The sequence below is a fragment of the Gopherus flavomarginatus genome, chromosome 18 (genome assembly GCF_025201925.1).
Source record: "Gopherus flavomarginatus isolate rGopFla2 chromosome 18, rGopFla2.mat.asm, whole genome shotgun sequence".
NCBI lineage: Eukaryota > Metazoa > Chordata > Testudines > Testudinidae > Gopherus > Gopherus flavomarginatus.
In genome coordinates, this window is record NC_066634.1 from 2,894,678 (window position 1) to 2,907,508 (window position 12,831).

The 12,831-nt window shown below is 64.8% G+C and overlaps 1 protein-coding gene across 2 annotated transcripts; it reads left to right on the forward strand.

Moving 5' to 3' along the window:
• Positions 1 to 2,937: 2,937 nt before the first annotated feature.
• Positions 2,938 to 11,094, forward strand: CFP (complement factor properdin). 2 transcript variants are annotated; one of them, XM_050927983.1, is made up of 12 exons: positions 2,938 to 3,046; positions 3,154 to 3,259; positions 3,437 to 3,475; positions 5,201 to 5,364; positions 6,252 to 6,422; positions 8,469 to 8,666; positions 8,837 to 9,010; positions 9,421 to 9,615; positions 9,787 to 9,898; positions 10,159 to 10,319; positions 10,582 to 10,674; positions 11,040 to 11,094. In XM_050927983.1, the coding sequence occupies exons 1-11, from the start codon at positions 2,983 to 2,985 to the stop codon at positions 10,671 to 10,673; spliced, it is 1,476 nt and encodes a 491-aa protein (XP_050783940.1). In that variant the 5' UTR covers positions 2,938 to 2,982; the 3' UTR covers position 10,674; positions 11,040 to 11,094. The 2 variants fall into 2 exon arrangements, with proteins under 2 accessions (XP_050783940.1, XP_050783939.1); XM_050927982.1 differs by lacking the exon at positions 3,437 to 3,475 and having other exon boundaries at positions 3,154 to 3,298.
• Positions 11,095 to 12,831: the final 1,737 nt, after the last annotated feature.

Below are 12,831 nucleotides of genomic sequence, written 5' to 3' on the forward strand. Positions count from 1 at the left end.
GTCACAACAGTGCCTATGTTCCACCAATCACGTCCCTGTGGCGCCTACATTCCACCAATCATGTCACCCCAGCACCTACGTTCCACCAATCACGTCCCCATGGCATCTACGTTCCACCAATCACATCCCCATGGCGCCTAAGTTCCACCAATCACATCTCCGTGGCGCCTATGTTCCACCAATCACGTCCCCGTGGCGCCTACGTTCCACCAATCAATCTCCGTGGTGCCTAGGTTCCACCAATCACATCTCCGTGGCACCTATGTTCCACCAATCACTTCCCCGTGGTGCCTATGTTCCACCAATCACATCTCCGTGGTTCCTAGGTTCCACCAATCATGTCCCCTTGGCACCTACGTTCCACCAATCACATCTCCGTGGCACGTAGGTTCCACCAATCACATCTCCGTGGTGCCTATGTTCCACCAATCACGTCCCCGTGGCGCCTATGTTCCACCAGTCATGTCCCCGCGGCCGCCTCGGTGGCTAACGCCACCTCGCTCCATTGTGGTGACTTTTCTGGGGCATCGCCCCCGTCGGCTGGTGCAGGGGTCCCTGATCTCGCGGGGCCCAGTCGCATCCAGGGTGAGCTAGCCCAGGCCTGCACACGAGGGGAAAACAAGGGCCTCGTCTTCCAACTCCACGCACCCTGGGGGTCGCCCGGCGCCGTCCGAGTGCCGCAGGGTGACCAGACATCCTGATTTTATAGGGATGGTCCCAATTTTTGGGTCTTTCCCTTACATAGACTTCTATTCCCCCCCACCCTGTCCCGATTTTTCACACTTGCTGTCTGGTCACCCGAGGGTGCAGGGTCCAGGTGATGTCCGCGCTCCCCTGGATGGTGCCCGAGGCGGGGAACTGGTTGGCCATAAGCAGGACTGGTGGAGCAGGATTAAGCTCCTGTCTCTTGGGCTGGCCCTTCGCCCACTTGCTTGTTTGCTCAGCCACCTGGCTCCATTCAGCTGCTGACTCAAGGGGTTTGGTTTCCCTGGAAGCCGGGTCCTTCCTCGTTCCCCGCTCACGTGGCATCCTGTCCCCGCCGTGCCCCCGGCCAGCAGGTTTCCAGGTGAAAGTCCAGGATGCAGCCCCTGCTAGCCCAGCCCTGGGCTCCCCCCAGCTCAGCCAGTGCCCCTCACTCCTGACCTGCAGCCCTTGCTAGCCCAGCCCTGGGCTCCCTCCAGCCAGCTGGTGCCCCTCATTCCTGACCCACAGCCCCTCCTAGCCCAGCCCTGGGCTCCCCCCCCCAGCTCTGCCTGTGCCCCTCACTCCTGACCTGCAGCCCCTCCTAGCCCAACCCTGGGCTCCCCCCCCAGCTCTGCCTCTGCCCCTCACTCCCGACCCACAGCCCATGCTAGCCCAGCCCTGGGCTCCCCCCAGCTCAGCCAGTGCCCCTCACTCCTGACCTGCAGCCCTTGCTAGCCCAGTCCTGGGCTCCCCCCATGGCAATCAGGGTCCAGACACCCTAAGGGGAGAACAGGGGCTGGGGGATGCTGGTGCTGGGTGTACCAACACACTGCGGCTGGTCTCTCACAGGCACACGGGCGGCTCGGAGCTTGTGGCCCCTACGCGGGGGGAAGCTGTGGCCTCTCCCCATGGCACCAGGTGGGGCTGATTGTTGAATGTAGCACCCGGCACCGCCGAGCCTAGGGCTGGGCCCCTGCCAGTGGCGGGTGAGCTGGGGGACTGGGCTGTGCCGGGCCCGTGACAGGCCAGGCCCCCTCTCGCTAAGGGGCACGGAGGGGGCTTCCGCTCTGAGCCCCGGGCACTGAGCTGGGGGGACGCTGGGCGAGGCTGCAGGTTGGGGCTCTGGGACGTTACTTCCATGGTGGGTCCCTGCCCACTCTCGTCAGGGCCCCCGTGGGTTTGTCTAGTTCATGCGCCGGCTGTTTGGTTCAGCCCTGGGGCCAGTCCCAGCGGCTTGGAGGGTGGAGGCCACAGTGAGCTGATAATGGTGGGCGGGGGGGTTTGCTCCTTGGGAGGGTGTTGGACTGGAGGGGGGAAACCCGAGAACCCAGCAGTTATAAATATTGGGGGGGAAGATGGGGGGCCCTGTATGGCAGGGGGAAGGCAGATGGGGGGCCCTGTACAGTGGGGGGGAGGCAAGGGAGGCCTTGGATGGTGGGGAAAAGGCGGAGGGGGGGTCTGCATGGCAGGAGAAAAGCAGATGGGGGGGCCATGCATGGTGGGGGGAAGGTGGGGCGGCCCTGCAAAGTGGGGTAAGGCAGATGGGGAGGTCCCTGTACGGTGGGGAGAAGGCAGATGGGGGGGCCCTGTATGGTGGGGGAAAGGCAGAGGGGCCCTGCACAGCAGGGGAAGGCAGATGGGGGGGCCCTGTACGGTGGGGAGAAGGCAGATGGGGGGGTCCCTGTAAGGTGGGGGAAAGGTGGGGGGGCCCTGCACAGTGGGGGAAGGCAGATGGGGGGGCCCTGTACGGTGGGGGGAAGGCAGATGGGGGGCCCCTGTATGGTGGGGGGGGGAAGCAGATGGGGGGACTTTCTGTGTGCTCAGAACCACAGTGGGGCAGAATGAAATCCCCCCAAGTTACAAGGTGGGGGGGATGACAGGCCTCCGCCGTTGCTGGTGATCTCCGACACCTCCCCGTGGGGAGGCAGCTGGGGGCATAGGACACCCCCACACACACTTCCCCGCTGCGAGCCCAGGGCTGACCGGCCCCTCGCCGAGGCCAGAGCCAGGGAGCAGAAGTCCAAGGTCCCGGCTAGGCGTGGGGAGGGCCCTCGGCCGTGGGGTGGGGGCAGGGAATGGGGGTTTCCCCCCCGCACTGCCCCCCAGGGAGCTGGAAGGAGACGGCTCAGGGCCCCCCCAAACCCACCCCCTGGCAGAGCAAATCCCAGGGGGAAGTCCTGGGGGGCGGGGGGGGGAGTGGCTGATGGGAATTTCCTCCCCCCGCCCCACCCCCACGGCTCAGTCCCTCCCTGGTGAGCTTCTGTGCAGCCGCCGTCCGTGTCCGTCCGTCCCAGCCCCATGGAGGGGGCCGTGACCTCCAGCCTCCTGCTGGCCCTGTGCTGGGCTCTCCCCCCACCTGCAGGTACCGGGCTGGGGGGGGGTGTTTGTGTGTCTGAGCCGAGCGGGGCCCCCCCCCGTCTGTCTGACCCTGCGGCTGCGCTCACCCCCTTCTCCCCCCGCCCCCCGCAGATGGCCAGGAAGGACTTTGCTACGAGCAGTTCGGGGCCGGCAGGTGCCGGGAGCTGCTGGGTGAGGACGTGCCCCAGGCTGACTGCTGCCTGAACCCCAACTACGGGTACCGGACCCGTGCCGGGGCGCCCTGCCAGCCCTGCCGGTGAGTGCCCCCCCAGAGCCCCCCCACTGCTGCCTGAACCCCAACTACGGGTACCGGCCCCGCGCCGGGGCGCCCTGCCAGTCCTGCCGGTGAGTGCCCCCCCAGAGCCCCCCACTGCTGCCTGAACCCCAGCTACAGGTACCGGCCCCGCGCCGGGGCGCCCTGCCAGCCCTGCCGGTGAGTGCCCCCCCAGAGTCCCCCACTGCTGCCTGAACCCCAACTACGGGTACCGGCCCCGCGCCGGGGCGCCCTGCCAGCCCTGCCGGTGAGTGCCCCCCCAGAACCCCCCCACTGCTGCCTGAACCCCAACTACGGGTACCGGCCCCGCGCCGGGGCGCCCTGCCAGCCCTGCCGGTGAGTGCCCCCCCAGAGCCCCCCACTGCTGCCTGAACCCCAGCTACGGGTACCGGACCCGTGCCGGGGCGCCCTGCCAGCCCTGCCGGTGAGTGCCCCCCCAGAGCCCCCCACTGCTGCCTGAACCCCAACTACGGGTACCGGCCCCGCGCCGGGGCGCCCTGCCAGCCCTGCCGGTGAGTGCCCCCCCAGAGCCCCCCCACTGCTGCCTGAACCCCAACTACGGGTACCGGCCCCGCGCCGGGGCGCCCCTGCCAGCCCTGCCGGTGAGTGCCCCCCCAGAGCCCCCCACTGCTGCCTGAACCCCAGCTACGGGTACCGGACCCGTGCCGGGGCGCCCTGCCAGCCCTGCCGGTGAGTGCCCCCCCAGAGCCCCCCACTGCTGCCTGAACCCCAACTACGGGTACCGGCCCCGCGCCGGGGCGCCCTGCCAGCCCTGCCGGTGAGTGCCCCCCCAGAGCCCCCCCACTGCTGCCTGAACCCCAACTACGGGTACCGGCCCCACGCCGGGGCACCCTGCCAGCCCTGCCGGTGAGTGCCCCCCCAGAGCCCCCCCACTGCTGCCTGAACCCAACTACGGGTACCGGCCCTGCGCCGGGGCGCCCTGCCAGCCCTGCCGGTGAGTGCCCCCCCAGAGCCCCCCACTGCTGCCTGAACCCCAGCTACGGGTACCGGCCCCGCGCCGGGGCGCTCTGCCAGCCCTGCCGGTGAGTGCCCCCCCCAGAGCCCCCCCACTGCTGCCTGAACCCCAACTACGGGTACCGGCCCCGCGCCGGGGCGCCCTGCCAGCCCTGCCGGTGAGTGCCCCCCCAGAGCCCCCCCACTGCTGCCTGAACCCCAACTACGGGTACCGGCCCCGCGCCGGGGCGCCCTGCCAGCCCTGCCGGTGAGTGCCCCCCCCAAAGCCCCCCACTGCTGTCTGAACTACAGCTACGGGTACCGGCCCCGCACCGGGGCGCCCTGCCAGTCCTGCCGGTGGGTGCCCCCCCAGAGCCCCCCACTGCTGCCTGAACCCCAGCTACGGGTACCGGCCCCGCACCGGGGCGCCCTGCCAGTCCTGCTGGTGAGTGCCCTCCATTGCTGCCTGAACCCCAGCTACGGGTACCGGCCCCGCGCTGGGGCGCCCTGCCAGTCCTGCCGGTGAGTGCCCCCCCTAGAGCCCCCCACTGCTGCCTGAACCCCAGCTACGGGTACTGGCCCCGCGCCGGGGCGCCCTGCCAGTCCTGCCGGTGAGTGCCCCCCCGAACACCCCACTGCTGCCTGAACCCCAGCTATGGGTACCGGCCCCGCGCCGGGGTGCCCTGCCAGTCCTGCCGGTGAGTGCCCCCCCCGAACACCCCACTGCTGCCTGAACCCCAGCTATGGGTACCGGCCCCGTGCCGGGGTGCCCTGCCAGTCCTGCCAGTGAGTGCCCCCCACTGCTGCCTGAACCCCAGCTACGGGTACCGGCCCCACGCCGGGGTGCCCTGCCAGCCCTGCCCTTGCCCCTAACCCCAGGCTGTCCACCTCTCGCTCCAGCCCCCCCTGAGCCCTCTGCCCTCCCCGCAGCCAGGCCGAGTGGAGTGAATGGACGCCCTGGGGCCCCTGCTCCGTGTCCTGCAGTGAGGGGGTGCAGAGACGCAGCCAGACCTGCCTGGGGCAGGGCCAGTGCTCGGACGGCCCCCGCAAGAGGTGGGAGATTCAAGCCTGCAGCCTGAAGGATTGCTGCCCCGGTGAGTCCCCCCAGCCCCACTCCGCCAGCATCCCACATCGCCCCTCACGGCCAGAGCCCCCTGTGCCCCACAGCGCCACCCACGACCAGAGTCCCCTGTGCCCCACAGCGCCCCCCACGGCCAGGGCCCCCTGTGCCCCACAGCGCCCCCATGGCCAGGGCCCCCTGTGCCCCACAGCACCCCTCACAGCCAGAGCCCCCTGTGCCGCACAGCGCCCCTGCTGGAGACCTCCACCCCATGCAGACAGCACCCCACATCACCCAGTCCTGCACCCCCACAGCGCTCCCTGCTGGGAGAGGCTGGGGCTGGAGTAGCTGGGAGTTCCCCAGGCTTCTCCCTCTCGCTGGCAGATTCAGCACTTTCACTTCCCTCCTATGGGGGCTGGTTCCTCCCAGCCCCCCCGACCTCCCCCAACCACAGCTGGGAATGGAAACTTCCTGTTCCCAGCTGCTCCAGCTGCAAAGAGGCCCATGGCAGTGATGGGGGGCTGGGACGAGGGATCACAGGGGAGGGGGAGCAGTTGGTCCAGTTGTGGAATCTCCATCTCTGGAGATATTTAAGAGTAGGTTAGATAAATGTCTATCAGGGATGGTCTAGACAGTATTTGGTCCTGCCATGAGGGCAGGGGACTGGACTCGATGACCTCTCGAGGTCCCTTCCAGTCCTAGAGTCTATGAGTCTATGAGTCTATCGTAGCTGGGCTCTGAGGGGTGAGTGGGGGGCAGGCAGGGTCTCTGGGGAGGGGTGTGTAGGGGGAGGGGATCTCATGGGAAGGGCAGGTGGGTTGGTGGTCTCAGGTGGGGAGGGGGTCTCTGGAATGGGAAGGGGGCAGCCTCAGGTCCCTACCCCCAATCTGCCACTGACCCTCTCCCCCCAACCCGCTGCAGTGATGGGGGGCTGGTCGGCCTGGGGCTCCTGGAGCTCCTGCTCCGTGACTTGTGCCAAGGGGGTGAGGAAGCGCATCCGTAGCTGCACTGAGCCGACGCCCATCTGTGGGGGCTCCTGCCCTGGCCTCAGCACGGACACCCAGCCCTGTGACACCAACAAGATCTGCCCCAGTGAGTGACGGGTGTGTGTGTGGGGGTGTGTGGTTCTTTTTTGACACCATCCCACCCGACAGCCTCACAAGCCGGCTAGGGGATGAGTTTCTCTGAAATCAGCCAGGCCACATCTGAGAAGGAGAAGTGCAGAGTACAACGCGAGAAAAAAATCAAACGTGTAGCTACAAAGTGGGGACTAGGCGGCCGCACAGCTGAAAAGGATCTGGGGGTTCGAGCGGATCCCGAATGGAATAGGAGCCGACAACGGGCCACGGCTGTGGGAAAGGCTAATCTCATTCTGGATGTGTTAATGGGGGTCGTATGCGAGACACTGGAAGTCATGGTCCCACCTGGGTCAGCACTGGTGGGGTCCCGGTGGGATGACTGTGCCCGGCTCTGGGCGCCTCACCCCTTAGGAAAGTTGTGAACCAATTGGCGAGAGTCCAGAGCAGAGCAACCAAAAGGATCGAAGGGTTAGAAAACCTGACCTAGGAGGGAAGGGTAAAAGAAATGGGGCACATTTGGTCTGGAGAGAAGGAGACTGAGTGAGGACCTGAGAACAGTCTTTAGATACGTCACGCGCTGTTCTAAGGAGGACACTGGTCAATTGTTCTCCGTGTCCACTGAGGGCAGGACAAGAACGGCTGAATCTGCAGCCAGGGGGATGGAGGTTAGATATTGGGAGAAACTTTCTAAATCTCAGGGTCGCTCAGTTCCAGAATTGGCTCCCAATGGGGGCTGTGGGACCCCGTCATTGGAAGGTTTTAAGGAGAAGTTGTACAAACCTGTCGGGGATTGTTTAGGGTGACTTGGTCCTGCCTCTGTGCAGGGCACTGGATTTGGTGACCTCCCGAGGTCCCTTCCAGCCCGACATGTCTATGATCTAATTCTATTCCATAAATGTTTGTATACTGCATTCATCAAGGAGTATCTGGTTGGGTGGGTAGGGGAATGGGCGGGGGACAGGATGAATGGAGGATGGATGGCTGGGTAAGTGGCTGGTCGGATGAGGGGGTGAGGGCAGGGATGGGTGGTTGGGTGGTCGGATGGATGGACGGGAATGGGTTGTTGGGTGGAAGGATTAGTGGATAGGTGGATGGGTTTGGGCGGGTGCACACATGGGTGGGTGGGTATGGGGAGGATGGATTGTTGCGTGCTTGGACAGAAGGATTAAGGGGTAGGTTGCGGTGAGGAGGGGGGATGGCTGGTTGGGTGGCTGGCTGGATGGATAGGAATGGGTAGGTGGGTGGGTGGATGGGAGAATGGGGTAGGGATGAATGGGTAGTTGGGTGGAGGGATAGGTTAGGGTAAGGGTGGGTGGATAGACAGCTGGATGGGGGGGAATTGTGGGGGCAGGGATGTATGGGTAGATGGATGGATGGGTCTAAGAGTGGATGAGCGGACAGGGATGGCTGGGTGGATGATGATGGGAACTGACCTTATCCGCTCAGTTCCCAAGACTCAGCTCGATGCCAGGCTCATCACGGTGATTTCTCTCCTGGCACCCAGGGGCCCGACACTGAGCTACTGAGGCTCACAGGTGCAGGGGGTGGGTCCAGGGTGAACCACGCACCCAAAGTACAAACACATTCACCAGTTGGTAAATGCGGGGCAGGTATCTGTAGATGGGGTTCAGCCTCACACAGACGCCGCCCGCGCTCTCTGTTCTAAATCCGCTCACGCACTCTGGGATCGGCTCCTTAGGAGCCAATCCCTGGTCACGCGTTTGCCACCCGCCTGCTGTTTCCTTATCTACTAACTACACATTGCCAAGGCTGTTGGGAATTCAGGCTTGGTGGCCTTGGTCAGAATAGACCTATAGCTGGGTGGGGAGTGGCTGAGTGGATGGCCGGGTAGGGGTGGTCCGGTGGATGGATGCGGGTGGCGGATGGATGGTAAATTGGATGGGGGTGGGGGGATGAGGGGGATGGGTGGGCAGGGATGGATGAACGGTTGGGTGGATGGGGGAGCAGAGATGGATGGGTGGGGGGTGCTTGGGTGGGGGGATGGGTGGGAAGGGATGGCCCCTCCCAACACTGACACCTGATCTCTCCGTCTCTGTAGCTCATGGTAACTGGGGCAGTTGGGGGCAATGGGGTCCTTGTTCTGCCACATGCTCTCCGGAGGGAGCGGGGCAGAAGCCCCAGCAGCGTCGCTGGCGCGTTTGCAACAACCCTTCGCCTTCCTCCATCCCTCCCGGACTCCCCTGCTCTGGATCCACCAGTGAGGACCAGTCTTGCCCCGGGCTGCCCTTCTGCCCAGGTGAGAGAGACCCTCCCGCCCCCCTCTCCCCGAGCCAGCCAGTTGCCTGCCCTGGGGCCAGATGGGAGCCGGCGCCCCCCGGGGGGCGTGTTTCCCATTCTCCCAACCCTCGGGCTAGGTTTCCCATGCTGACCTGTGTTTCTTTCTCTCTGACTCTGCGCCCTGCCCAGTGGACGGTGCCTGGAGCAACTGGGAGACATCCAGCCCCTGCTCGGTGACCTGTGGCCTGGGCCGGATAACGCAGAAGCGTCTTTGTAACAACCCAGCGCCACGGCATGGAGGGAAGGCCTGTCTTGGCCTCAATACCCGGTCACATTTCTGCAACACCAAAATACCCTGCCCAGGTAAGGTGGCAGGGGCAGACAAAGAGGACCGGAGGGGGGAGAGGACACCCTCTGTCCCTGGAGGGGAGGGCAGATGGAGGGGTGGGACAAGGGGTGGAGGAATGGAGGTATAGAGGACAAGAAGAATGGATGGATCAGGACGAGGATGAAGGGGTAGAAAAGAGGTGAGATGCACAGAGAGATGGAGGGAGAAATGGAAAAGATGGATGGATGGAGGGATGAAAGTGCAGTAAAATGATGGCTACGTGAATGGAGGGGTGTGTATTGGGATGGATGGAAGTAGGAATGGGTGAATGAATGAATGAATGGGTCAATGGGTGGGTGGGTGGACGGATGGATGGATGGGTGGGGGGGTGGACTCACAGTCATACTCTGCTGTCTCTGGGTGTCTCCCCGTCTCTCCCCCGCAGTGGACGGGCAGTGGTCAGAGTGGGGGGAGTGGTCCACTTGCTCCCGGCCGGGTTACACTGGGAGCATCAGCTGCCGGGAGATCGTGGGGCAGCAGAGGCGGACGCGGGAGTGCAAGGGGCGCAGCCCCGATGGGAAGCGCTGTGCGGGCAATTATATCCATATCCGCAGCTGCTACAACATGTATCGGTGCAAACGTGAGTGTCCGAGGTGGGGCAGGTGGGATACCGGGCTGGAGGGGCCCGGGGGTCTGATCTGGGTGGGGTACCAGGCTGCAGGGGCCCCTGGTTCTGACTTGGGGGGAGGGGAGGCAGGATACCAGGCCAGATGGGCTCTTGACCTGACTGCTGTCTGTACTGGCTCCCCAGTGGAGGGTCAGTGGTCAGACTGGAGTTCCTGGGGTCTCTGCGTCCCGCCCTGCGGGAAGAATCCCGTGAAGTCTCGGAAGCGCGTTTGCCAACCCACGTACCCCAAATTTTCGTGAGTGTGACCAGTTGGGGATGGGGGTAGGGGGGACATATCAAGGCCTGTAGGTCTGATCCAGGAGTGTGGATACCAGGGTTGGGAGGCCCCATGGGTCTGATCCAGAGGATTACAAGGTGTTGGGGGGAGTCCACAGGTCTGATCTGGTGGGAGGAGGAGGATACCAAGCTGTGGGGGCCCATGGGTCTGATCCAGAGGCCTGTGGGAGGGGATGTCAGGGGGCTCAGCTCGCTGCTGATCCCTCCCCTCCCCCACAGGATGGTGACCCAGGGAGTGGCGGCCACCGGGCCGGTGAACGTCAGCTTCTGGGGCAAACCCTGGCCCCAGTGCAAGCCCATCAACGGGAACCCCCTGGAGGTGGAGGAGAAGGAGCCGTGTCTCCATGTGCCACCCTGCCCGGAGGAGGAGGAGGAATATGGTGAGCTGGGGGGGGATATCGAGTGGGTCAGAGTGTGTGTGGGGGGGTGCTGGGAGCCAGGACTCCTGGGTTCTCTCCTGGCTCTGGGAAGGGAGTGAGGTCTAGTGGTTAGAGTGAGGTGGCTGGGAGCCAGGACTCCTGAGTTCTCTCCCTTGCTCTGGGAGGGGCGTGGGATAAGCACTGGGTCTCTCTGGAAGGATCCCTGTGGGGCTGGGGGTCTTGCTGAGATTTTGCAGTCATGAACCTGTTCTCTGCCCCCCAGATCAGCCCCTGTTATCGTTAGCCCGCCTGGCCAGCCCAGACCTCAGGCCCACCGCAGGCTTAGAGTTCGTGGAGGTTCCTGATGACGTTTGAGGTGTGTGAGAAATACTAGGGAATGGGGCCTGGGCCTGTCCCTCTAGGGGGTACCGGCTCCCATTGACCCCAGGGCAGGGACTGGCTGGCTCAGGGGGTGGGGAATGGGGCCCAGGCCTGTCCCTTCTGAGGGGCACTGGATCCCATCTGCCCCAGGGCAGGGACTGGCTGGCTCAGGGGGTGGGGAATGGGGCCTGGGCCTGTCCCCTCTAGGGGGCGCCGGTCCCATCAGCCCCAGGGCAGGGATTGGCTGGCTCCAGTGGGGGCGGGGCCTGGGGCCTGTCCCCTCTAGGGGCTGGCTGGCGGGAAGGGGCTGGGAGGGGGGGTTGTCTCTGGTTTAACCCTTTCACTGCCTGTTCTTCGCAGGTTGATCTGGCAGGAGCCAGGCAAAGGTGCTTCCCTGGAAGCCCCATCCCCCTACCCCCCTTCTGTGGAGGGGGGGTCAGGATCCCCACGACAGCAGCTCTTCCCTCCTTCCAGGGGCTCCCTATGGAAATGCCAGAGCAGCTCCCCGCAGTTATGACCCCGACCACCAGAAATCCCCTTTGCTACGGAGCGTGGGAATCCATCACAATAAAGAGAGAGAATGGGCCCTGCCGGGCTCTGTGTGTGTGTGTGTGTGTGAGAGAGAGAGAGAGAATGGGGGCTAGTGGTTACAGCGGGTGGGGCTGGGAGCCAGGATTCCTGAGTTCTCTCCCTGGCTCCAGGAAGGGAGTGGGGGCTAGTGGTTAGAGCAGGGGGGGCTGGGAGCCAGGACTCCTTGGTTCTATGCCTTGCTGGTGGAGGGGCATCGACATGGGGGAGGCACTGGAGAGCTGTAATTAGGAGCCCATGCCTCTCCCACCTGGCTTCGTCCTCCACATGAACACCCCCCTCCTTCGACCTCCAGCCCCCCCTGCACATCCTGCCCCCCTTCTCACCAGCCTCTCCTCTGGTCACCTCCCTCCGTAGCACACAGTGTCGCAGCTCTGGAGAAACTCACCCAGCCCTTGACTGGGCAAAGCTGGCGATGGATTCAAAGAGCCCGTCCCAGGACTGGCCACACCAGGCCGCAGGCTCAGAAAGCTACATCCGGCCACCTCGTGCCTGGCCTTCCTAGCCGGCCCTCTCCTGGCTGACCAGGGATTCCCTCTTTGCTGGCCAGTCTGGCCGGTGCCTGGCCAGTGCTGGGAGCTGCTTTTCACTGGCACCGGCCACATGTGCACCATCTTCTGCCCCGTCTCCTCTTCCATGGTGCCAGCCCACCTGGCTCCTGCTACCACCAGGGCGGCTGGTGAATTTAAATCCTCCCCGTCCGTCTCCCCTCCAACTGTGTCAAGGTCGTCTTGGCTCTTTCATGCCGTGGAAAGGAGCGATGGCGTAGGCATTTCTGAGGGGGGTGGTTTTTAACATGTGCCTCAGTTTCCCTTCTACTCAGTCTGAAATCCTGCTTGGCTAATCCTTTACAGGGTCCAAGGCTCGGAGTCTGGGCAGTGCTGGGGGGGGAGGGGTTCCATCTCAGTGGTGGGGTCTTCCCTAAAGGAAGAGTGGGACACCTGGGGGGGCTGCCCCACTGATGGGGGGCACCCAAGGCTTGTTTACAAGCTGGGGTGCAGCACCCAGCTCGTGGGTGGGTCCTTGTCTAGCTCCCTGCTGGGCTGGGTCCAATGGTATCAAACTGTTCTTGGCCGGGCGAGCGCTGAGACACCCCCCGCTACCCTGGGCGGCTGGGGGGCCGCATGCTCCTGAATGTCGCTGCCCCATGCCCGTCCCACCGACACCTTACCCAGCAGCTACTGGGGCAGAGCCCACGCCCGGCCCCTCTGGTGACTCAGTGCCCAGGCAGCGCCCAGCGGGGGCCGGTGCCCAGCGTGGCATGGCTGGGCCATAGGGACGCAGCCCCACCACGGGGTTCCTGGGGGTCACATGAGTATCCCCCAGCCCCCCCCCTCTGTCCCCTTCCCTCCCCACCTCCCCCTTCTCCCGCACCTACCCCTCCCTCCCCACTTACCCCCTCTCTCCCCATCTCCTTCCCCTCCAGCCCCTCTCCATCTCCCCTCCCCCTCCATCCCCCTCCCTTCCCTCTCCAACTCCCCCTTCTCCTCCCATGCCTGCCCCTCCCCACCCATCTACCCCTCCCTCCCCCTTTCTCTCCCTTTCCTCCCCACTTACCACTTCT